The following is a 25,515-nucleotide window of genomic DNA, read 5'->3' as shown; positions in this document are numbered from 1 at the left end:
TATACTAAAAAAAGCCTGTGACTTTCAGAGCCGTTCTGTATGTATTTGACCAGAGTGATCAGACTCCCCAAAAGACAACCCTCAGCAGAGAAAGGCTGTGATACGTATGGATTCGCAGCACACAGAACACTAGAATTGCATTAGACTCCCTAGATAAACTGAAAATTGGCAGAACTGGAACCGGTTAGTCTTTTGTCAACTCTTGGCTGGGAGTCTGGCATCTTCCGATTTTGACTTGTCTCAGAAATGCTGAGAATTGGTTTGTGACAGTGATTGGGGGCTTGTAAAGACTCTAGAAAGGAAAGATTGCCAGCAGCATTTTCTTCCAGCTGAAAAGATTATGTATTAGGTTTCAAGTAGAAAAATATCTCTTCCCTTCTGGCTGTAACATCCTTCATACTGAAAGCGGATTTTGTCAGTTAAAGAGACCCTGTCACAGAAAGTCAAATCCAGCAGCTGAATGTAGTCGCGTAGCAGTTTGCAGTTATTGTGACATTACTACTTTTTGTATATTGTTCATCAGGTCCTACATTGAAGAGGATAATGGAAGCTTTGCATGCCAGTGATTTGTAGCTGCTTATTCTCCCCTGCCTGGACATCAGATAAAGTCCTGGCTATAATGAGCAAATCTTCACTTGATTCACAGAGCTATTGCAGATCTCCTATAGGTTACCCTGCTGCTGCCAGGACCTTGAATGCCCAGTGAGTGAGAGGGAGTAACTTTATCTCTGTAGCACAGCCTCCGGCACTCCTGAAAGTGTTTATTAGTGTCATTAAAAGTATAGGTACAATTTTCAGGACAACAGGGGTGTGAAATGAATACATTCCCAGCCAGACTAATTAGTATGTGATTGTATTTACCTGCTGCGGTGTGATAGTGTTTCTGTAACAAAAAAAATCTTGCTTACCTCCCCTGCTACCCGTACCAGGGCTATGGCTTTGTACACAAGTCAGATTACTCTTACCCGATATGAACAGATAGGCTTGTCTCAGGTGAGAATTTGACTCTACAGAGGTCACCTGAGGTCATTCATGGATCCATCAGGAAGGATCGCAATGGAAATGAAGGGAGATAAGCACAGCAGGGTGCCGCTCGCTTATTCTCCCCCCTCCCTTATCCATAGCAGTATTCTCCCCAGAAACTTTTTTTTAGGCTGAGTGGGAAGAAGCTGTAGGCGATTGTGACCCCACTTTTCAGTAACCTCCCCAAAATAGCCAGGTTGGTACTGAAAAGTGCTGGGTGGTGCACCCAGTTAAAAAAATTTCTAGCATAACCTCTCCTGTGCATGTCATAGCCTCTCTTTTTTTTTTTTTTTTTTTTTAAGTGCCTACTGTTTGTGCTGGCCCAGGTCCTCTGTTCCTCCCTTTACAACTTATTTATGTAGCTGTCAGAGGAAAAAAAGGGATATGGCATATAGTATTATGTGAGTCTGCTGGCGCTAAATGCTATCCAAGATGGCACCTCCCATGCTCCTTTGTTTTTGGTTATTGCTCCTACTTTATGCTCCTTTAAAACCCAAAGCACTCTAAAAACCCATCTTTTCAAACCTGCCTATCCGTCTTCTTCTGTCTCCTAAAATCCTCAATACTTCCCAATTTTCCATATCTCTCCTCCTATTGTGTGATACTTCCCCCACCTCCTAGGTTGTAAGCTCTTCTGGTCAGGGTCTTCTCTTCCTCCTGTGTGACTGTCTGTATCTGTCTGTCATTTGCAACCCCTATTTATTGTACAGCGCTGCGTAATATATTGGCGCTATATAAATCCTGTATAAAAATAATACTACGCAAGGGAGATTTTACAGGTAAGTAGACATAAAATGCATCATATTTACATATAATCCTGAATGACAATTGTTGAAATCAATAGTTTGGTGACTGGGTCCGTTCAGTTTCAGAAAACTGCCCATTGAAATCTGGCTTCTGTGGGCAGCAGTTTTGCAAATGGCTGAAGCACATGGTGTTCTTTTATTGCAATGTTCATCCGCTGTCATTTTGTAAATTTAATGTTTGCCTTTTGAAGAATATATAATGGAAGAAATGAGTAAAATAGTGGTGTAATCTTCACAGTTTGTGTATAAGCTGAGTGGGAAAATGCAATATCATTAGCATGTTAATCCGGCATTCACTGACCTGTTCTTTCTCAGGAGCAGTCAAATATATCAGAAATGGTCATCGCCTCTTGTTACATTTTCACAGTTCAATTAAGTGGCCTTTTGTTAATAATTCCAAATTAATTAGGTAGCAACAGTTAATTAAACGAACATTACCAGAAAAAACGCAATTAAATTTTTAATTTAATTTTTGTTAGCAGTTTATTCCAGAGCTGCTTAGAATTCATATTTTTTTCTCCGTATTTTTTTTTCTTTTTTTTCTAATTGCAATCACTTCAATCAATCGTGTGCGCCCAGATCATCTTGCCCTTGGAGGGTTTTTGTAGAGAGGATTTTATAGGAAGGCACTAATAAATGCATTTACTCTGCAGGAAGGGCTGTAACGCAGCGGCATTTACGACTGCTCTGTACAGCACTGATAGAAGAACATTAACGTACTATAAATCACAAATTGTAATGTTCTTACCAAAGTGTACTTATTCCGATTTATTCAGTTAGCAATTCAAAGTGACCAATCGGATGTAAAGTGAACCCATGGGCCCGAAGCAGAATATAAACTGACAATCTATATAGGATATAGCGCCGAGTGCTGTTCAAAGCTCCAATCCTTTATGTGGCTCATGGGGACCCCAGAAAACTAGGGAGCTGTTTTACTAAACTGGCAGCTGGCTCTGGTCAATCCCCTTTCAAGTCTTTCTCCTTATGATTGCATGGAGAGTCCAGTAATGGACTGGTATTATTGCTTAAAAAGTAGGTGGAGTGAGCTGAAGCTGACAACCATTATAGAGCTTTGGTTTTTGGTGGTCACTGGGCTCTTTACAAGAGGTCAGAACTGCCTATAATTTGGAGTAAGTGTAAGTTTGCATTATTTTACAAGCCAGGGGATTCTAAAGCCAAACTCTATACTTCCCCAGAATTTTTTAAAGCTGGGTAGGAAGAAGGTAAATGCGGTTGGCAGCCCTGTATTGTGACCCAACTCATTAGTAATCACCCCAAAACAGCCGTGTGGTTACTGAAAATCCAGGGTGGTGCGCCTAGCTAAAAGGGGCTGGGGGGAACACTGAAGTTAGGGATTTGTTTCCATGCATCATAAATATTTAGAACCCTTGAAGAAATTGAGGTGGGGGAATATGGTGGTTGTTAGGGATAGGATGGTGGTTGTAAGAACAGAAAGGCATAGGTAGCAAGTAAAACAATTGGAACCTTTTCTTACTGAAATGTGCTAACTTTTATTATTATTATTATTATTATTATTATTATTATTACACAGTATTTATATAGCACCATCATATTACACAGCGCTGTAAGTTGATAGTCGTGTCACTAACTGTCCCTCAAAGGAGCTCACAATCTAATGTCCCTACCATAGTCATATGTCATTAATGTAGTCTAAGGTAAACTTTGAGGGGAAGCCAATTAACCTTACTGCATGTTTTTGGGATGTGGGAGGAAACCCGAGTACCCGGAGGAAACCCACGCAGACACAGAGAGAACCTGCAAACTCCATGCAGATAGTGTCCTAACCAAGATTCCAACCTGGGACCTAGCGCTGCAAGGCAAGAGGCTACCTCTGAGCCACCGTGCTGCCCCAATGTGTTTAAAATGTTGCCTGTGACCTCCATCCGGTGGTTCGCCCATTGCATCAGTCTAACAGTGAAGAGAAATTTCCTGAAAGTGGAACTAAAATCTGTTATACTGTCCTGTCCGCATTCTGTTGCAGGGCACTGCCATTTTTTTCTTTCTTCTCTTCCTTTTTGCTTTGGCCATCTTGATTGGCTGGGCCGTGGTGACATAAATCCCACACAGGCTATTGGTTCAATCAGTCCTGGCAAGCACAGGGGAAGTTATGAATGCTGATTATCCAGACAATTCTCCATAGGGATTGGCAAAGTAAGAATGATTATTGCAGAAGGGACCTCACTTTCTGTAATAATGCCCTGCCTGATCCAACATAAAAGTGGAACTTTAGTTCTGCTTTAAGGACATAGATGGCAATAAACCTGACAGGCGCACAACCCCTTCCTGCCCTATACATTATAAAATATGTTTTGGCTAGAGTTGGGCTTTAAATGACTAATTTGACCTCAAAAAAACTTTTCTCCCTGTAATTGTAGGAAACATAATTCTCTTTTTGGACCGCTCCATCAAATAGTCGACGTATAAAACCCACAGCGTTTGAAAAACATGCCGTTTTATATACATTATGCATTTGTCCTGAAGATTGCTTTATTTGTAATTCATAATAGTAAAGTATCTTTAATATTTTATGAGCTAAATATTTTACAGATTTGCTTCTATTTTAACATTCTCAAAGGGAGAATAATGTGACTTTTTGATAAAAAAGCCTCTCAGTATGCCTGGTGAGAGGCAGCTGTTTTGGGGGATGAGCAGCCATCGTGTACGTCAGATCTGCAATCGTGTGGGAACAATGAGGGACGCCATTTTGTAAGCTGTAACTAATGTTTCTGCAAACAGAGGCGATCGCGGTTGGGGAGCCAATATTTGGTTCTGCACTTCCATTTTGCAGCATTAAACAATCTTCAGAACTGTACACAAACAAGGGAGCCATTTTATGAGCTGAGCCAGTATTTGTTTCTGCACAGATATTGTAAAAGCAATATTTCCTATTACTTAATGTAATTATGAGCAACAGTGAGCCGGGAATTTCGACCCATGGTGCACCGCTGGCTCAATTCATAATTATTAATAGATCTCCGTTATTGCTTTTATGCTGTCTAACTGCAACTCTGAAGTGAGGAGGAAGGGTGCTATAATTGTATTAACTAATGCACCTCTGTAGTGGACTGGGAAGGCAAAGTTCAGCTTGTGGATGAATCTGTTTATTGTGCTTTTAATCAAAGAAGAACAGTAGTAGAAGAACAGTATTCAACGAAAGAAGTGCATTTAAAATCTGGCAGCTTTAAAGTTGAACTCCATGCAAACGGCTTAATACACTACTTAAATACATATGGGGAGACAGTTTACCAAATCTAATTCTGTTCATCCATTTCCAAGATTTCACAGCCATACCAAACTGTGCAGTTGGGGTAGGTCAACCCTCTGGCCCACTGCCCCTGTGTGCTTGCCAGGTTTGCTGGATCACCCAGCCTCACTGATGAAAGTGTATCTTCTCCAGCCTTGGAGAGCTTTATTAAATCAAGCCCGTAGTCTAAATGCTGTTGTGAAGGGATAAGAAAAGGCTGAAGTCAAAGTAGGTGAAGGCACATGTACCAGCTGCCTTGAAAAAAGGTATGTTCATTTAAAGCTGAACTGGACCCTTTATACCTTTATAGCGGTCCCTGTTACATCACGTTCTGATTTTTTGCCAGTTTGATTGGCCGGGCGGATATGATGTAACTCTCACACATCTGCTTCCATTCAGTCCCGGCAACCACATTGGAAGCCGAGATACACAAAGGCAAATCGAGAGAGCAATCAGGCAGGTAAGAATGCATTTTGCAGAAGGGTTATCTCCTGAATTTTCAATGTTGAAAATGGGAATTTAGTTCCACTTTAAATATAAAGTTTGGATGCAACTAGCATGATTTTTAGCCATGTCCATTGCTGTTTTTCTTAATCCTGTTCTTCCTATAGGTTCAAGGCCATTGCACAAACCTCTTCTAACAGACTAGGAAGTGGGAGCTTTGTCAGCATCACTCCAGATGGTCAGTACCCTTGACCAGTATAAGGATAAAGCTTCAGTCACAACCTTATACACAATCTGCACTGCTGTCCATTGCCGATGCTGACCACATTCATCACATTTAATAGGGCAGCACACTGAGGAGGATACAAATGGTGCAGCAGTGGCGTTATAGTAATGCATTTAGTGGGAATGTCACACATTGCTTTCTATGCAGTGCTTGATGTTCCTGCATATCTGACACTATAGATCTGATTTATTAAAGCTTTTCAAGGCTGGAGAGGATGCACTTTCATCAGGGATACTGGGTAATCCAAAAAAACTTGGAATGGATCTGGTTCAGGATTCAAAACATTTGCTAGCAAATGACTTTGAATAAAACTTTTCAAGGTTTGCTGGATCACCATTTTTTTACTGAAGTGTCTCCTCTCCAGACGTGGAGAGCTTTAATAAATCTGGCCCATTGTCTGGTGCATGGCACGGCTCCACATATAGTGAGAATGAGACCTAACTGACTAAATTATTCATCAGGCTCCCTTGGCATTTAAACCCTTTGATGCTTCTATATCTACTACATGCATTGTCATGAATGGCAGAGTGAGTGGAATAATTCCAGAGCCATCCTTTCCAGTGATAGGCTGCAAAAAAAAGGTTTAAAGGGTTGCTTATGGACAATTATGAGTATCTTTGTAGCAATTGTGCCTTTGCACAGATATTTAACCTCCTGAGCGGTAACTCCGAGTGTGGCCTGGGGGTAGCTAAAAAAAATATTGAACAAAGACTTACCTCGTCCTGCCGGCGTCCTCCGGTGTCCTGCCTGTCTGATCCCATCCTCTGGCCACGTCCTCTTCCTCCGATCGGTCCCCCAGCGATTGCGCTGACGTTCCCTGGCAGTTCTCAGTGACAGTTCAGTGACATTGGTGCGTGCGAGGGGGCGTGGAATTTCAAATTATTTTGTATTGGATTCAATACAAAATAACTGTATTGAATCCAATACAAAGTAATCATTATATTATATATGCGACTGTACAGTTATATTACAGGTTTCAGTATTTTTGATTTTTTTATGCACCCTCGTTTTAACAGATTTTTGTGTTTTTTATTTAAAATTTATTAATAAATTTAATAAATATTTCACATATTTTGGTGAGTTATGCCTAAGAATTATGAGCCTACAATGTAAAATACATTTTCATGAAAGACAATGTACCGCTTTTAGGCATATAAATCTGGACAGAAATGAACCGCCCAGGAGGTTAAAACTATGGTATATTTTTAAACCAATATTAACATTAATAGCTTAAAAAAGAAACACAGTGTGAAAATTATAGATTTCTCTTACATTGATGGTCAGTGAAGTGTACCCTTCATTAGGTATTAGTGAAGCGCTACCTCACATTAGTGGTTACTCATTAGGAGAAGGACTGCTATGGTGGTCAGCCATAGAATGGCTTCTATACAGTTTGATTAGTGAGAGAAGAATGTCTCCTTTTTAAATAGCTAAAAAGATAACTGGTGTCAATGGTAAGTCAGCAGAAAAGAAGAATAGCTGACTGCTTAAAGTGGAACTAAACCCACAATACTCACCTGTTCCCTTACAGGGTGCAACCAACTTCTCTTCAAGTAGACGGATCTTTGTCCATCTTTATTGGCCAGTCTGGGAATGACTCTTCGTGCGGGACGTTTTTTGTACGTTTGTGTCCTAGTAGGGATCTAGGTTTAGCCACAATTATTCTTCTTTTGTCAGGTGTCTTAACATAATTAAAATTGATTGTTTTGTACTTAATGTACTAATCTCACAATGTACAGTGGCAAGGTGTATGACTTTCATTGTCTATTGGTTGCTGACCTTGTGTAAGCTTTCAACAGATAAGAAAAAGATTGGAGGTCTTTGTTTTATTCCAAACTACATGGCTACGCAGCTTATTTTAAAAAAATCAGAATTAAGATGCTTACATATTTTATATGAAATGTCTTAATTGTCTTCTTTTACATTTTCCATGTTTAGAGGATGCAGTATTACAGAAATTGGTATTTTGTAGTTGCCTTTCATCAATCAATTTTTTTTTTGAATAAAAGGAGATTGAAGTTCCTTGAAAGTGCCATTGTCTCAACTCCCCTACCTTGTTGTCTGTTTTTAACTGTTTTTTATCCATTTACTGCAGTCACAAAGTCCCCTTTATCATATTCTAATTCATATTTTGTTGAACACTAAAGCTGGGTACACAGTCCAATGGTTCTCGCCCGATTATCGGCTCAGGGCCGATATCGGATGAGAATCTAGCATGTGTACAGCGCCTGTCGTCCATCGTCCGAACGACCGTCCTGGCGGATCCACGGGCGATGAACGATCCTAATACAAGGGAAGGGGAGAGCGCGCAGCAGGGTGCCGCTCCGTCATTCTCCCTCTCCCATCTCCATAGAGCAGAACGGTGCTGTATGTACAGCACTCGTTCATGCATCGTGCAGTCCTTAGTTGTTGGAAGGGATCGTGAAAGATCCTTTCCAACGACAATAATTCCACGTGTGTATGTAGCTTAAGGCTAAGTGCAATAATTGTCGTTGGAAAGGATCTTTCACCAACCTTTCCAACGACAAAAGACGAGCGCTGTATGTACGTTTGCTCAATAGGGAGGGGAGGGGGGAGAACATCAGAGCGGCACCCCGCTGCACTCTCTCCTCTTCACTTCCATTACGAACGTTCGCAATGCGTGGATCCACCAGGATGGATCAATGAATGACGAGTGTTGTACACAAGCCAGATACTCGTTCGATATCAGCCCTGAGGCAATTATGGAATGAGAATCATCTGATGTGTGTATGTAGCCTTAGTCGGCGTACACACACAATTATTGTCCAGCGACAAAAGATTGACAGATGAACGAACAAACACTGTACACGCACTGCCGTTCTGTTCTATGGAGAGGGAAGAATGATGAGCTGCGCTCTCCTCCCTTCACTTCTATTGCAGTTGTTCATCGTCTGTGGTTAATAGATCGTTCATCCATTAACGACATTGGACAACCGCTGTACACTTGTCAGATTCCCGCCCGAGACAAGTCTGACAGATTGTATTGGGCAAGAATCATATGACGTGTGTACAATGCCTTAGGCTGATTACATGTTGAATTGTTGACGCCGGAAAGGATTTTTCCTGATCATTTCCAGCGACAAATGACATCTGTACACACAGCACCTATTCTGTTAAATGGAGGGGGAAGGATGATAGAGCCAGCTTTCCTCACTTGTCTTGCATAGTGGTTGTTCATGAATCCAGCGTGTGGTATCTATGAATGATGTCGGTTGAACCTGTACATATGTCAGATTCAAGACCAGCACGACCATTTGTCCCAGGTGATGATAATCAGATGCGTGTACATAGTCTTAGTTTTCCAATCTTTTAAAGAAACTCAAATAAGTTAGTCTTGCAATGATACATTAATACATTTTTAAGAAAGCTGTAAATACCTTATCTGCTGCCTGTGCCTCAGAACACTGTTCCAATTCAGGGGAGTTCCCCCATAATGTCTTGGTAAATTATCACATTTTGGAGTATTGATCACTTGGGTCCCTGCAGCTCTCAGTGGTTCCTCTTGCTGTCTTCCACCAAACTACTAGGTTCATCATTGGGTGAAGGCCAGGAACCTTTCAACATCAGCTTTGTCAATACAACATCATCCTTTAGGTTCCCATATGCTTGCATTGGATTTTAAAATATGTTATGAACAGTTTTATCAAAGATAAATCAATGTCTGCAGACCTCATTGCATGATGTAATATATCATCATTACAAACACATTGTGAAGTTCTGAATCCTGGATATAGATAGAAATACATTAATTACTTTTCTGCATGATTTAATTTCATGCTTTCCTTTTAAATTGTCATTTCCTATTGTTTCTGCTTGGAATTGATAAAGGTCCAGGAAGAGATGGATAATTTACACAATTTTTTTGGTTTTAAGATTTTTAGATCTTAAATTTGATTTTTATTGTTTTTTTTTTTTCCCTTTCAGATCTTAATGAATGGTACTGTGCCAAGTCTGTGTTAGCTCTGGTGGATGGTGAGCTTTGGGACATGTATAAACCTCTCACTAAATCCTGTAAAATCAAGTTTCTTACCTTTAAGGATGAAGATCCGGAAGAAGTCAATAAGGTTAGCAGACATTTTTTTTTAGGTGTTCAACGCAAGATATAGACCAATCGGCTAAAACATTAAACCCATTCATAAGTGAATTACATAGATTATAGTGTTACAATGGCACCTGGCAAAGTTGGGTGTATTGTTTTTGGAGGTGATTTGTAGTAGAAAGTAGAAATATTGAAGTAGAAAATATGCTCAGCATATAGATCTGAACAACAAGGGCTGTAGTGTTTCCCCCCCAGATTTTTTTCACTTGGGTTGCAACAAGCTGTAGTCAGGTGGTCAAAATGTTGGTGGGGCAACATATGACAAATTTAGTGAATGGTGCATCTGGCTAAGAGGGGCTAGGGAGAACACTGGGCTATATTGTGATGACAGCTGGCTCAGAGCATCTCCAAACCAGCAGGTCTTTTGGGGTGTTCCCGGTATGCAGTGGATAGTACCATCCAAAGTGGTTAAAGAAAACCCAACTAGTGAACCATTGATAGGATTATAGGTGACCAAGGCTTACTGATGCAAAGAGTGGACCCTAGCCCATCTGGTCTGATCCTACAGAAGTGCTACTGCAGCAAAAATGGCTGAAAGAGTTAATGGTGTCCATAAGAGAAAGATGTCTTGTCACATGGTGTCACATATGTGCGTTGCATCTTTCTGCGTATGGGGGCGATTAGCCGAAGACGAGTCAACAGACTAGACCACCAAACTAGTGCCCGTCAAAAGCATCTACGATGGACAACAGTCTAGTGAATGACATGAAATCCTGTGTGTCAGTTTCCCATGGAAGGGATGATAGAAGGGTTCACTATGGGAAGAAGCAAGTCGAAGGAAGGCGAATGTCTCCCAGATACCACAGGACGCCTTCTTGTGGAGTTCAAGCCATGAGGGGTCTGAGCTGTTTTGACAGCACAAGGATGAACTTACACAATATCATGCAGGGGATTTTAACTTTTTGGCTGATAAGTATGTAACAGAGATGCTTTACCAGTGGTGGAAAGCCCACAAATACTGTAAAGATTGTTTATTTAACACCATGAAATCAAATGAATGCTTTCATGCCCAGAGGTCCCTAAAACCTAGATTCCCAGGGTAAATTTATCAAAGTCAGATTTCATCCATTACCTTGACTATGCTGTCATGGGACTTTGTTGTCCTGTGATTGATGTACGTTTGAACTAAACATCAAACCCAGGCCAGGAAGATCTCGTTAACTTTAATTGAGCAGTCCACATGTCCATTCAGTGATTTTGTTTGACCTGCTTTACCTTCTGCTGCGTTTTTAAAGCCATGTGTTTGAATGCGAACAAAGCAAGTGAAACTCAGTCTTTTCTTGTTGTGTTGATGCATTTGAATGGAATACTCCTGTCGACATGAACCCTACCTTTATAATTAATTTCCCTTTTTTTGTTTATTTTTCTATTCATTTTTTAAAGGATGTAAGGATATGAATTTATTAAGTACAGAGGAAAATTTGTTATACATATATATATATATATATATATATATATATTTTTTTTTTTTTTATTAAAGACCAAATAATAAATATTTTAACCATTTAAACATTTTAGCATTATAATTGTAGATGACAGTTATGGTATTTAACAAAGCTACACTGCCCTCTTCAGGCTCCATGGCCTGTGCAAGCTGAAGCCATTTTCTAACTGAAGCCTTTAGCTTGTATGTTACCACTGTGGGAGCAATATGTCATGAACAGCACTCTTGAGAACATATTTCTTCTTAATGCGGTCCACTGCTCTTGGCAAAACAACAATTCAACAGTTCAATGAGTAGCTGTAATTAGCTGTCATTTAATGCCCCACCAATTTGAACTAACAACTGTATTCAGGCAATTCAAGATGGTAACGTAAATAGCCAAAATGTGCACTGAACAAATTGGAATAGTCATGTTCAGAGGCAACAGATACACAGGAGGAGTTGTCAGTTGTATATATGGAGGAAATAGTAAAATATATAGCATTTTGCAGACTTGCTTTTCTGGTGCTGATTTTTTGATGTACTAGAGCAATACTCAAGGGATTCCAATAAGCTTTATGTTTTTTACAAAAACACCATTATGGCACTTTTTTGGTACAAATAATAAAAACAATATCTTTAATAGTAACCTACACAAAACAACCCATAAGGATATGAAGTGTTCTCCCCAGCTCTTTTTAGCTCACGCTGTAACCACCCGTCTGTTTTTGGGTGGTTACTAAAGAGTTAGGTCACATTACCGGGCTGCCCCACACCTGCAGCTTCCTCCCACCCAGCAATTTCTTAAAGAGGAACTAAACCCGTGATACTTGCCTTTCCCCATTCCATCACAGGACACGCCATCTTTGTCCTTCTTCTCCTAAAACAAAAAAATCTTCAGCCATCTTGATCAGCCGGTATGACGTTCATTCATTCCAACATACACAAAGAACCTGGGATTGCCAAGTATTCCTGGCAACCAATGCATGTGCAGCTTAGTGAAATTTGGGGCTGGTCGACAAACAGGCAGGTCAGAACATTACCAGCCCATTTTACAATAAAAATCTGCATGATCGCCTGTTGTTCAAAGAGGGACTTTAGTTCAACTTTAATATCTCTGGCTTAGCAGTATTCTCTTCAGTATTTTTTTAAGCTGGGTGGGAAGAAGCTTCATTGTGTATTGTGACTTACCTTTTCAGTAACCACCCAAAAACAGCCGGGTGGTTGCGGAAGGAGCCCAGGGGTCCACCCAGCTATAAGAGACCGGGGAGAACATTGCTTTGATAGACATATGAGGTTGATCAGATGTGCAGAATACATAATTGCTCCTGCCATAGTGTATCTCAGCTGATTCTTCCATAAAAATTAAAACATTTGCAGTATTCTACCCACAAGGTAGGTGGAAAGAAGTTGTAGGCGAGTGGTAGCCCCCGTATTGTGACCTTAGTTGTCAGTAACCACCCAAAAACAGCCGAGTGGTAACTGAAAAGTGCCGGTTGGTACGCCTAGGTAAAAGGGTCTGGGGAGAACACTGCATTTGTGTTTAAATTTTGTAGAGAGGTGAAGCAAAGAAGAGGTATCTATGCCAGTGTCGGCTAATCAAGGAGTAGCAATCTGAACAGGTTGGAAGGCTTGTCCAATCAAATGTTTCCGCTGACATTAGTTCCTATCCCGTGTAGTTGCTGCACGCACAGATGAGATGTTAGAGACATTTTTATTCTTAAGACTTTTGTCACAACTGGTTACTTTTTGTCTCAGTGTGCCCATCCATGGTATATCTGGGAAGGCCATGCAATGCCTGTTTTTACCTACAGATCAAGGAGGCTGCTCTGTGTTTTTGTGTGTGCTAAACAAAGCATAAAGCATCAATAGGAGCAACTAGCAACTGATCCATACTAGACACAAGACTTCTCTTTCCTTCTTCCGTAATCAATACAATAGTCAGATTGACACAGATCACCGGTGAGATTGCTCGACTAGAAACCTGGCTGTCAATAAGCCTCCCTTTGTGCAGTTTATGGGCTAGGAGCTCTCAGGGCTTTGTTTGGCCATGTATTTATATGCTGATTAGTGACGGTGCACAGGAGCTGAATTTTGCTCTCACAGATGAGGAGGAGATGTGTAAGAAATCAACAGCCTCCTGATTTCAGATGAAGAAGGTAAATGGGCTTGAACACATACATGCTTCTTAATTATGGAACTCTTAATGGTGAATATTATCACCTGAGAGGTATTTGTCTGAGCATATTAAATGCTGAACAGGAGGAAACCAGCTCCACAATTAGTTCTTAATGCATTCTGAGGATTGGGACTTTTCATTTCCAATGAACATCACAGGTTGCAGCTATGGATTATGATGTCGCAGCATGCTAAGCGGCGCATTGTTCATCGGCTATGTAGAACACCATTTCCTTTACACTGAATCCGTCACTGGAAAGCTTTTTTCTTTCTCAGCTTTTACAGCAAACGTTTCTTAGAAGTAAACAATATGTATAAGAATCAGCAGTAGCTGTAAGAACTGCAGGTTTGGTAAAACAGACCTAAACTCAACATTTTCACTTACAAAAGGGTAGACAACTTTTATATGTAAGAGTGTATATTAAAAAAAAAAGGGTGCAGCTCTGCAGTCTTGATCACCTCTCTGTTACTGTGATTTATTTCTTCACCAAGCAGCCTGCACAGGGCTAAGTAAGGAGTAGCCACTTGAGCATGATATTCGCGGTGATGCCTTTAGTTTTTTTTTCTTTGTGTGTGTCACCTTTGCTTTGTATACTGCATTGCTGAAAGGTGCCAGATGTGCAGTGTTTCTCATTGAAACAAATAGTAATGCAGAACCTCTCTCATATTCCTTTAAAGTGACTGGTCCTCTGCATCCGCAAAACCAAAGAAAAGGAAAATGTATTCTCAATAAATCCGTTACATATGTATTCGTTCTAGCGGTATTATTCACTGACACTTTCTCTAGCCATTGGACCCTGTGTTTAGGGTCATGGGTTTCAAGCAATACCAAAAATATTGGTTAGAAAATTCTGATGGAATTGCTAATGATCATACTAGAAATGCAGCTACCACTTACCACCTGCCCAATATAATTAACTGTGATGTTTTAATGACGCATTCTGATTGCTTGTCATTGAATATTACCGATTTTGCATGTTTGCCCTTTGTACTAATTTTTTTTTTTTTTTACTTGGGTCACAGGCATATTGGCGTTCCTGCTCAGCAATACTCGGACATGTGTTAGAACAAGCTTTCAAAGATGATTACATCGTGAATCTGGTCAGAGCCCCAGAGATACCAGGTGAGGTTTAAGTTTTTCTATTTTTTTTAACTTCTTTTAACTTTGAAAGGACATTTGATAGCAATTCTGCCCTTTATGGATCAGATGAGCAGCCCATCTCAACCTTTTTAAACCCCAAAGGAATCATTTCCAGGTCTTGGAGTACCCCTACTAAAACACATTGTTGTGGTGGTAATGGAAACTAATGCCTTCTTAAATTGGTGGAGGGAGTTCCCGTGCAGCTGGCTTTACCAAGTGGTGTTGACCCCAGAACTATACAGGCATCATCAAATAGGAGGTCAACCGGCCATAGCCGGGAAGGAACTCTAGCAACCTCTGGAGGAACCGTGTGAAAGAATAATCTATGAATACCATTGAAACTTCTTTGGTGGTGTTAGTCCATTTCTTGGCAGTGAACAATCGTGTGCCCCTGTAAAAATAATTTAGATTAAAGGCTTTCACATTTTCTGTATATTTTCATTACTGGGCAGTGTTAGGTGCTGCAACGACTTCTATCTTGCAGGGAGGAGCTCAGGGTAGATGCCAACCTGGTAACATAAATCACACCACACAAAGGTAAATGGGTAACTTAAAATTTTATTGTTGAAAAGCTCCAGTTTATATACATTATTACACATGAATTGCCCAACATTCCAGACCACCTGCAAGCCCTCCCTAACCAACTCCCTGTATCAGTCCTAGCTACTCCCTTGCCATGTAGAACATTCAAAGGCTACGTGTGAAGATAAGAGATATACAAGAATTTGCAATCATTAGCAGAAACACTATCCCTCTCTAAAAATTGTGGCGGTTATTAACAAAAATGGCGCTGATGTTTGAAATGATGCTTGTAAAAACTTTTTAATGTATCATATCTTGTACAATAGTGCAACTTCATAATCAATCTTGTACCCACTGTAGAATGGCAGATGCATTACCTTTATAATTTTTTTTTTCATTGCTTCTTCTAACATTAATTACCCATGTACAGCAGTATAAAGAGAGAAATAGATGTGGACATGAAATAAAATGTGAGGTGTCTAAGCTGTGTTAATTAGTGCAGTTATTACAGCACGTTAATGAAAACAAGGAATTGTAATGACTTGGTAATTAGAGGGGTAGTGTAAGGTGGGCAGTGCCAGGGAAGGGAGATTGCATATTGTGATCTCTCATTACACAGCCTCTACCCAGCATCTGTCATAATGGGACCTCAGCCTGGCTCACTTCATAATTAAATGTGCACGTTGTTTGTGTATTTCCAGAGTGGCGATATTCCTCTCGGTAATTGTCACTTTTCATATTGTTGATATGATTGGGGTCACAAACTCATTCCTCTCTTTTTTCCTCCGTTTGCCGTAACGAGCTGTTTGTTCTTCCACACAATTCTAGCAACTCCAATAACTCCATCAACTGTGTAGGAAGTCATCAGTGTGTAGTGTGTTATCCTCCGCTACAAAAACAGCCATTTTGTATTGATTGCCAATATTCATGCACGTGCAATGTATTGGTAATGTGATATTTAGTATTTATTTACCTCTTTGTTATAATTTACAGCAGTATCAGAACAATATGCAATTACTACATGTGATACAATCATTTTTATACTGAATGCTATCATTATGTACAATGATTGTAAGTATAGACCGGTAAGAAGCTGTAGGCAGGTGGTGGGCCCCTGTACTGTGACCCAACCTTTCAGTAACCACTATAAAACAGCCCTTATAATAGGTGACATGAATATGGACATAAAGATCTATGGAACATCATGATATAAAATACTTAACTAGTACAGTGGTCCCCAACCTTTTGGACCTTAGGGACCACTAAATTTATGGACTCTGGCAGTGCATGTGCGGGGAGCCGTGTGTCACCTAAAGGGGAAGAAACTTCCCCCAGAGTGACGTCATGATGCCAGAACCCGCCCACCGCCCTTACCCTGCTATGCATACGGAAGACATGGTCCGCAGCTCTGGCTGGTGTACCCCCCAAGGTGAGGTCCTTCTCCTGACTCCGCTGGGGGGGCACCGGCCAGAGCTGCGGACCACAGGTTGGGGACCGCTGATCTAAAAGATGATTTAGGTAGGCTTTGGACATAAAGGCTGGGTAGGAGAGGGCTTGATAATAAGTCCTTCAGACAGAAAATAAAGCAAGCTCTTTCTGCATCTTCTAATGCAGATTGTGAGAAGCTCATGTCATGTGTAGTTAAACCAAAATACCCAATTTCAGTACAAGATAGGAGCCTGCACAACTGTGCAAGAGTGAAGGTTTAGGACAGTAAGGCTGGGGAGGAGAGGGCTAGATGATGCTGGATGTCCACCAGCAAGTTAAAAGCCCTGACTTTATATGACTTGCTGTAGCTTTTAAAGCACATTGCGAAAAGTTTAAAATTTCAGTACAGGAGAGGAACCCTGAACAACTATGTAAGGCTGGAGGTAATTTTTTATAAGAATATATAGCTTTTGATGTTGCATGGATTGCTTTCCCTAGAAATAGAGGATTGTTTAGCAACAAGCTACAAAGTACCAGCAGATAAAGAAATGGTTTGTGTACTGTAAGGATAGAGCAAGCTGTGGATAGCTCCCAGCAGTCTCATCCGCTGGAAACATTACACTGCTTGGGAATGGTAGAAATGTCCTTTATGTTTTATTGGCTGTGCTAATGTAATAAGTGCCTGCTAGGACACATTGCTTTCAAGCTTTTTCATTTAAGCGAGTCTTTCACTAAACTCTTTCGCTGCTGGAGTTCTTTTTATTTTTGTTGAATTGTGCAGGTTTGTCCTTAAGATTATATAAAAATCCCAAACATTATATAGTTACTAAAAGCAGAGATAACGCACCATCCCGTTCATAATTATATATAACTATATACACTTTAAATGAGTTTTACTGCTCACAAATACAATATAATTCCCTAAAAGATGAGATTGTAAAAAGATGCCCAACATGTCACGCTATAAAATTGCTTGCGCCTGTGAAATGGTGCAAACATATGACAAAATTTCCATGGGCGATGCTTTAAAAGCCATTACAGCTTATAGGTTTAAAGCTAATCATAAGTAATGGCCCTAAAAATATTTTTCTTATGGCTATCAATAAATATTGGAACTGCATTAGTTTTTACAGACAGTGATATCCAAAATGTGCCGCACAATTTTCCGTTTATACAGTGTGCACGCCCATATGTGCATTTGGAGTAGGTGCAGAGGTGTTCTTTTAACTTTTCTTTCTACTTAAGGTAGAACTTTCCTTTACTTCAGCATATCTCTCAATCCTTCTAGAGATGGTCCTTGATTCTGTCCTGCGCTGTTCTGGTTTCTTCCTTTGTCCTGGGGCGGAGGAAGCCCCGGACACCACCAGCTTCTTCTGTCTTTTTGCTTCTTCTGCCTACGTCACCCGCCCTTGCACTGCGCATGCGTGAGATCGGATGATGTATCCTGTTTTGTTTATAAAATGCAGGAGTTCAGCACATTTTTTTTCAATGACTAAATTAAAGCCTCTTCTGAGCATACCCATGATCCTGGGAAGGAGCAGCCTAAAGCCTCCTGGGATATGTGACGTATGTTTTCCAGGAGGCTCTACCGCGACGGTAAAGACAGAAGGGGAGGGGGTTGGCCTTTTTTTTTTTTTTGTAAAAAGGCATTTAAAGAAAAACGTAACAAGTACATTTTAACTTTATATTAAATATAAAGGAAAAATTGTGTTGATAAGTCCGCTTTAATATACTTTCTATTACAAGGGGCTTAGAGACACCCTATGTGATCACATATATATGGATTAACGGGTTCCCTTTATGAAGTCATCGGCCTTAATACCAACACTCCTAATGCCTCCTCTGCACTCCAGTCAAGGATATCAAACACAGCTTGTGTTTGATGTTCTTGTTTTCCTGCCCAACACTGCCTATATCAACTTTACTGAAAATCCAGGATTTGGTGGAGGAAAAAATAACACAAGCTGATGATTTGTTTTAACGCTTTCATTGCAATAATACTGTACCAGAAAATGATTCCTAAAGTGAATCTGTCGTGATAAAGTGCCCTTAGCGTAGCTTTAGTTGCAAGCTGATGCCTTTTTTGTAGTAAGAGATCCTTTCAAGTTGGAATTACATCCAATCATTGTTGTCCATTTTCCAGCAGTAAAACACATGCAGTTCAGGTCACAGCACAGTGGCTCAGTGGTTTGCGGCTCCAGGTCCCAGGTTCAAATCTCGTCTAGGACACTATGTGCATGGAGTTTTCAGGTTCTTCGCGTGTTTGCGTGGGTTTCCTCTGGGTACTCTTGTTTCCTCCCACATTCCAAAAACATGCAGTTTGGTTAATTGGCTCCCCCCCAAAAAAAATTGACCTCAGACTTTATTAAAGATCAACATACATATAGACATTAACATATGACTATGGTGGGGACATTAGATTGTAATTCCCCTTGAGGGACCGTTAGTGACATGACTATGGACTTTTGTAAAGTGCTGTGTAATGTCAGAGCTATATAAATACTGGATAATAATCTATACACTGTAGTTCAGTGTGAATATATAGGGAAGCTATAGGCCTGTTTACAAAGGTGTATGATCACTCAGTTGATATAGGGGTGGAAAGCTGAAAGTATGAAAGTATATCTATATTGGCGCTACCTTGGATTGTCCCATTCTGCAGTAATTTCAAGTGTCATAGAACCCTTTAGGCCAATTAGAGCTGATTTTATATCTGTGTGCACAGCAAGCTTTTTTTTTTTTTTAAAGCATTTGCAAGGCTTTTGGCAACCATTGTTGAAGTCATTTAAGTCCCACTCCGTAATGTTAAACACAGATCCTGATAGTAATCTTTTTAATGTTCCTTTAAACAAGCTATTAGCAAGATTCTGTAAGCTTGAGGACTACTTAAAGCTTGTTGGCATCTTATTTAAAGTTACAGTCAGCACTCTTATGATGTGTTTAATGTTCCCAAACTGGAACTAAAGGTTCCTTAAAAGTAAAGCTGAACAAAACTTGCTTTGCAAAAGCTTGTACGTACTGTTGAAACCTATGTGAACAATGCCTAGGACCCTCTCACACCTGCAGTGTAAAAGCGTATAGTTGGTAACCCTTTCAATGCATTGAACCATCAAGCAAACTGCTGATTTGTGTTCAGGAGCAACAAACTGCACTACATGTAACCAGAGTTGCACACAGATGCAAAGTGCGTTATTGCTCTTGAGAACCACAATGCCATAGTCATAGCTGTGTGCAAAAAATTATACCCAGTGTCTCCCATTTGCCCCCATTTCCCTCTTCACCCACCGGAAAGTGGCCCTTAAATGTTCCTGAATCTCAGAAGCTGCCCATTTATCAATATGTCTCTTCTTAGCCAACCTTGTTCAGTTCCCTGATACTTTAAAGTGACAAATCAAGCACAGCTTACATTTGCCTCTACCAAAGGTAGTTTACTCTGAACAAGAAAACTTTTAATCCTGTAAGCGTCACACTGAGATGACTGTTTTGTATCTATGTAATGAAAACAATAAGCAGCACATTATTAAGAATTGATGAAATCTCTGACGAGAATGCAGAATTATGGGATGAAATGCCATACATTATTAATTAATAGCAGATTTATAAGCAGGATAAGCAACTTGCAACAGTGCCAGCTACATCTGCCATCCCCAAGCTCGTACTTTGAACATGAGATGAATTTTGTGTTGTCGAGCTGTTGTAGGACACATAAAAAATGATCAAGGCATTTGAAATCATTTAATGTGTGCACTTTCTTCTCTTGCGACGGAGCTGCCCTTTCGTAAATAATTTCCACTGAAGAGGCTAAGATTAAAGCCCCAGTCGCCGGTTATTTAGGCTGCCAGTTTTCTGCTATTACAGTATAAAAGCTTTGAGTTGTGACACAAAAGGAGGACCTGATATTACCGGGAATGCTGTTCTTTTTTTTGGGTGACCCCAGTGAATCACTACTTCAGCCTTCTGCAGTATACCGTACATAAAGCAGTGCTTGAGAATCAATTTGTAAGCCATATACCTGGGAAATGGTTAGATAAGGACATTGGATGCTTCAAAATTCATTTTAATGATTCTGTAAAAACCTGGTATTGTCAATGCTTTTATAACTTGCTACAAGGAATATGGCAGCAAAATCAATGATACCAAAGTACAAGAGGGCATGAACAGTCAGCCCAAGTGCTCTATGAGGTTTGCACACCATTAAATATCTACTGCATCTCTAAAAACTGCTCACCGTATCAGGCAGACCTAATGGCAATTCTGGCACATTTCCAATAAAAATAAAGCGCCCTCCTTCCGGATTAAGTAGGGTTAGGCTACGTACACACGTGCAATAATTGCCATTGGAAAGGATCATGAAAGATCCTTTCCCATGACAAACGACTGCACGATGCATGAACGAGCACTGTACATACAGCGCTAATCTGCTCTAAGGAGAGGCGGGAGAACGACGGAATGGCACTCCGCTGTGCTCTCTCCCCTTCACTTTTATTACAATCATTCCTCATCCATTGGTCCGCCAGGACGCTCGCTTGAAAGGCAAGCGCTTTACACGCCCCAAATTCTTGTCGATTATTGGATGACAATCATCTGATGTGTGTGTGTGTGTATTCTAGGATTTGACTTAGTGTGACTTTGGCCTCTTCCTAAATCCAGTGCAGGTGCACTTGGCCTGGGAGATGAAGGAGCAGGACTTGGTGCCAATCAGTGCTTCATGCTAATGTATTGACAAGGCACACACTTTGCTAGTCCCTAATCATATTAGGAAAAAACTTTCTTATAGCCACCGTTCAAAAGTTAACATTCCCTGGGGGCACAAATTTTAATGGCAATATAGGAAACAAAGAATGAGAAAGTTGCACTGTTCAGGCAGATGGAAGCAGGCTTACCATACTATGTTAAGAGCTTTATGGACAAGGCTTTATTGTGTTTTTATAAAATACCAACGTTATTAAGATACTTGTCCATTGGGTTCAACCAAAAGATAAAAATTAAAATTTGTATAAAGCTTGCATCTTCAAAACCAGAAGTCTACAATTTTTTAGATGAATTCATCATCCTATATTGCATTTCTAGAGTTCTGTAACAGGGTAAATGTTCCATTTAAATGCAATCAGATACTCCACAATCATCAATTTACTGTGCTATTTCTTACATATACTAATAGGTATACTTGAGTATACACCAATTTTTTTTTCCCATTAGAAAAAGAATCTCTGTATTCGGTTCACACCAGTAGATGGCACTGTGTCTTCATGTAATGTGAATAACATACTCTTGCCATCAAGAGAAGTGAGTTTGTAACAAACTTTACATGGGGACAGTGCACTATTTACTGCTGGTCAACAATAATGCATGAAAGATTAAAAAGCAAGAACATGGTATAACCAACCCAAAAGTCCAAAATACTTTAACCAGTAAAAAGGGAGAAAAATGTACAGACTGAGACAGGTGTTTTGATATTTAAAAAAGTTCACTGTAAGTTTAGATAAAAATAAGATGTTTGATTTTTAGTTTGGATATATTTGAGTATATACAGTAATTACAATCTATATATTTACAAAAACATCCAGCATTCTACAGAGTTGTCTAGACTAGATTTTTTGAAAATCTTTTCCACATATTTACATTTCTTATTTTAAAGAAACTTTTCCTTCCAGATGCAAAGAGCCCCCTTGACATTTTCAGTGACTTTCTACCGGCCTTTCTCGACCTTTTTAATATAGGGAAACCTTTGAAATAACCTTGAGGTTCTTAGGGAACCTCCCCAGGGTTCTCCCCAGAATTGTTTTTTAAGCCGGATGGGAAGACGCTGTAGGGGGGTGGCAGCCCCTGAAATGTGACCAAGCTTTTACCACCTAAAAACAGCCGGGTCATTACTGAAAAGTGCCACGTGGTGCACCCCGGCTAAAAGTGCCTGGAAAGAACACTTCTCACTCAACGCCCCTGACGGTGATCCATGAAGGTGTGGCTCAGGGTGAGGTTTATGTACCAAAAGCGTTGACCTTGAGCCACACTCGGGGTAGGAAAAAAAAATCCCACCTACTCCCCACGATCCAGCGGCGTCCTCAGCAATTTCTGGCAGGCTTCTACATCACTTCCCCGGGCTTGATTGTGATGCATGACGCGTCGGTACGCTGTGAAAACATGTGGCGGGAAATTTAAAAGCATTGATTACAGTAAAAAAGTTATAAAAAATAAATCCAAATAATAAACAATAAACCCAAAAGTTTATTTTATTATTGTACCCTTGTTTGGACAAATTTTAAAATTTTGTACATTTTTTGTTTTTTTAATAAAATTAATAAATTCCTTATTTTTTTAAATTATTTATCATTTATTATATTTTAATTTGATTTATGTTTCAAACTTATCATACCCGGGAGATATTCCTAAGAATTTAAAATATCAAACAACAAATTTCCACGCAAAACTATGTACCGCTTTTGACATAAAAATACTGACATAATCCGACCGCCAGGGAGGTTAAATTACTATATCCACAGCTCACAGTACATTCGCATGGAGATCTGTGGAAAGAATGTCTCTTACATTGCTGGCCAGTGGGAAGACACTATTACAGATAGCCAAATATATCATCTGACCTGGAAGGCACAAACTGCTCATTGCTCAAGGAACCCCTTTCAACTTTCGGAGAAACCTTGATTGAGAAACACCGCCTTGGATTAAACAGTTTTGCACCAACATTCTTTGAAAGCGATACCAATTCGTCCGCCTCTCTTGTAAAATATTGATTTGTTCAAAGAAAAAGAACATTGCTTTTAAAAATCTTGTTTTGTATTCGACCAAATTTCAAGTACTTAAATCGCAGCATATTTGTATTTGCTGTATTTCTATCATCACATTTTCGTTTCACCTCCTATTCGTTTACAGTCCTGTAAGTGAAAGTGTTTTATAGCAGTGCTGTGCGGTCTCAGTCCTTCTGGTTATCCAGACTGCTTAGCAACAGGACATATGCCAGCGGAGTTCAGATACATAACATCTATGGAAATGTATTTATTTACAGCACAGTTGATTTACTGCTACTTTTGGTAAATAAAAAATAAAAAATCCTCCATGAAGGTGATGCTGAAAGCCCCTAACATGCATATTTCCTATATTTGGATATAGCTTGGGTCCCTAGCTAATATTTACAGTTCTGTTCCACTAAAAGGTCAAGGCCTTCAAATGTTGGGCATTTATATTGTATTTCATTATTTCATTTTTATCTGTAGATTGTCAGATGGAAGCTGCATTTAATTGTAAAACCTTTGTGACCGCTTGGTGTGAAAATGGATAGAAAAACATTTGTTTAATTGGTAAAACAAGGGGTCAGGATGTGACTCCACTGCCTTATGCATGTATGAATTAGTGTTGGTGTTCGAATTCAGGTTGTCTTTATATTCGACCAAATTTGGCTGTTTGAATCAGGATAGACCCGACCCGAAAAAAACGAGATTCGACGGCAAAAATTCAGATAAAAATAAAAAATTAAAATTATTGTTAAAATAATTTTTTGACTGTTTATTTAACTAATTTTTTTTTTTTTACAGGTTATCCTACAAAGACATGATATCTCTTAAGCTGCGTACACACTTCCAATTTTTATCGTTCAAAATGAACGACGAACGAACGATCGATTGGGCAAAAATCGTTCGTAAAAAAAGTAACCAACGACGCCGACGAACGAGGAAAGTCGTTGGAAATGAACGACCGGACCGGCGGATCGGATTGGACGACGATCGTTGACCATCGTTCGTGTGTACGATCGTTCATTGATCGTCCATGGCCTGAGCATGCGTGATGAACGAACGTTCCTGTGGTGCACGTAACTTCCTGTATCGTTCAAACGATCGCATCTATTGTGTGTACAATATCTACGAACGATCGTGTCGTTATCTGTATGTACAGGATCGGTGCTATACGATCGTTCGCAGATATCGTGCAGGATTGTTCGTCGTTCGTTTACCAACGATAATAATTGGAAGTGTGTACGTAGCTTTACTCTGTAACACACTTTCCAGCACGGTAAAATGTATGATACATTTGTTACATTTTTTTATCCACTGCGAGAAAAATGTAACAAATGTATCATACTACTGTGCTACTTATATCATAGAGCACTAGAGGTTTTGAAAGGGGAGACTTGTATCATATTACTGTGCTACTTGCAGCCGTGGCTGCAATCATTGAGAAGAGTTTGCGATCCCCAGGCCACTGTAAGTTAATTAACCTCTAGTGTAACAAATGTATCATATTACTGTGCTACTTATATCATAGAGCACTAGAGGTTTTGAATGGGGAGACTTCCAGCCAATCAGAGATCTATAGTGCCGAGCATCTTCACAATGATTGCAGCCGTGGCTGCAATCATTGAGAAGAGTGTGCGATCCCCAGGGGATCGTAGAGGAACTGAAGAGTACAACACATTCAACTGCAGTGTTCAACACAAACAACTAGTAAAGTAATAATAGTCCCTAAAAATAACCCAAATTCTCCCACCATTGACTTTATTGGTGTTCGAATTTGGCATTCTATCACCCGAACAATATCCCACTATTTGATCGAATAGCTGTCGAATCGAATAGTGAGATATTCGACCAACACGAGTATTAATGTGTGTTTGCAAGGGAGGCACGGTAATACCAGCAGAGTTACATTGCAAGTGGTCACAAAAATAACAATGCAGTGTATTGTCCAGCACAGTGTTTCTCAAACTTTTTAACATTTGGGAACCCTTTGAAACAACGTTTAGGTCTTCAGGGACCTCTCCTATAATTGCTATATCCACAGCTCACAATACATTAGTGTGATCAGTAGAAAGAATGCTTCTTACATTGCTTGCCATGTGGAAGAATGTCACCCTTACAGATAGCCAAAAAGAT

The 25,515-nt window shown here is 39.9% G+C and overlaps 1 protein-coding gene across 2 annotated transcripts in view; it reads left to right on the top strand.

Annotated features, from left to right (window-relative positions):
- The window catches only part of MRPL39 (mitochondrial ribosomal protein L39), a 65,388-nt gene that overhangs the window by 9,572 nt on the left and 30,301 nt on the right, over nt 1-25,515 (top strand). For both annotated transcript variants that reach the window (XM_072432223.1, XM_072432217.1), the window contains exons 3-4: nt 9,770-9,909; nt 14,569-14,668. In XM_072432223.1, the coding sequence (XP_072288324.1) occupies nt 9,770-9,909; nt 14,569-14,668 (240 nt within the window). The remainder of the gene's footprint in view (nt 1-9,769; nt 9,910-14,568; nt 14,669-25,515) is intronic.

Source organism: Pyxicephalus adspersus, chromosome 1 (genome assembly GCF_032062135.1).
Source record: "Pyxicephalus adspersus chromosome 1, UCB_Pads_2.0, whole genome shotgun sequence".
In the NCBI taxonomy this organism is placed as follows: Eukaryota; Metazoa; Chordata; class Amphibia; order Anura; family Pyxicephalidae; genus Pyxicephalus; species Pyxicephalus adspersus.
The sequence above is the reverse complement of the archived record's forward strand: the minus strand, read 5'-3'. Positions and strand labels throughout refer to the sequence as shown.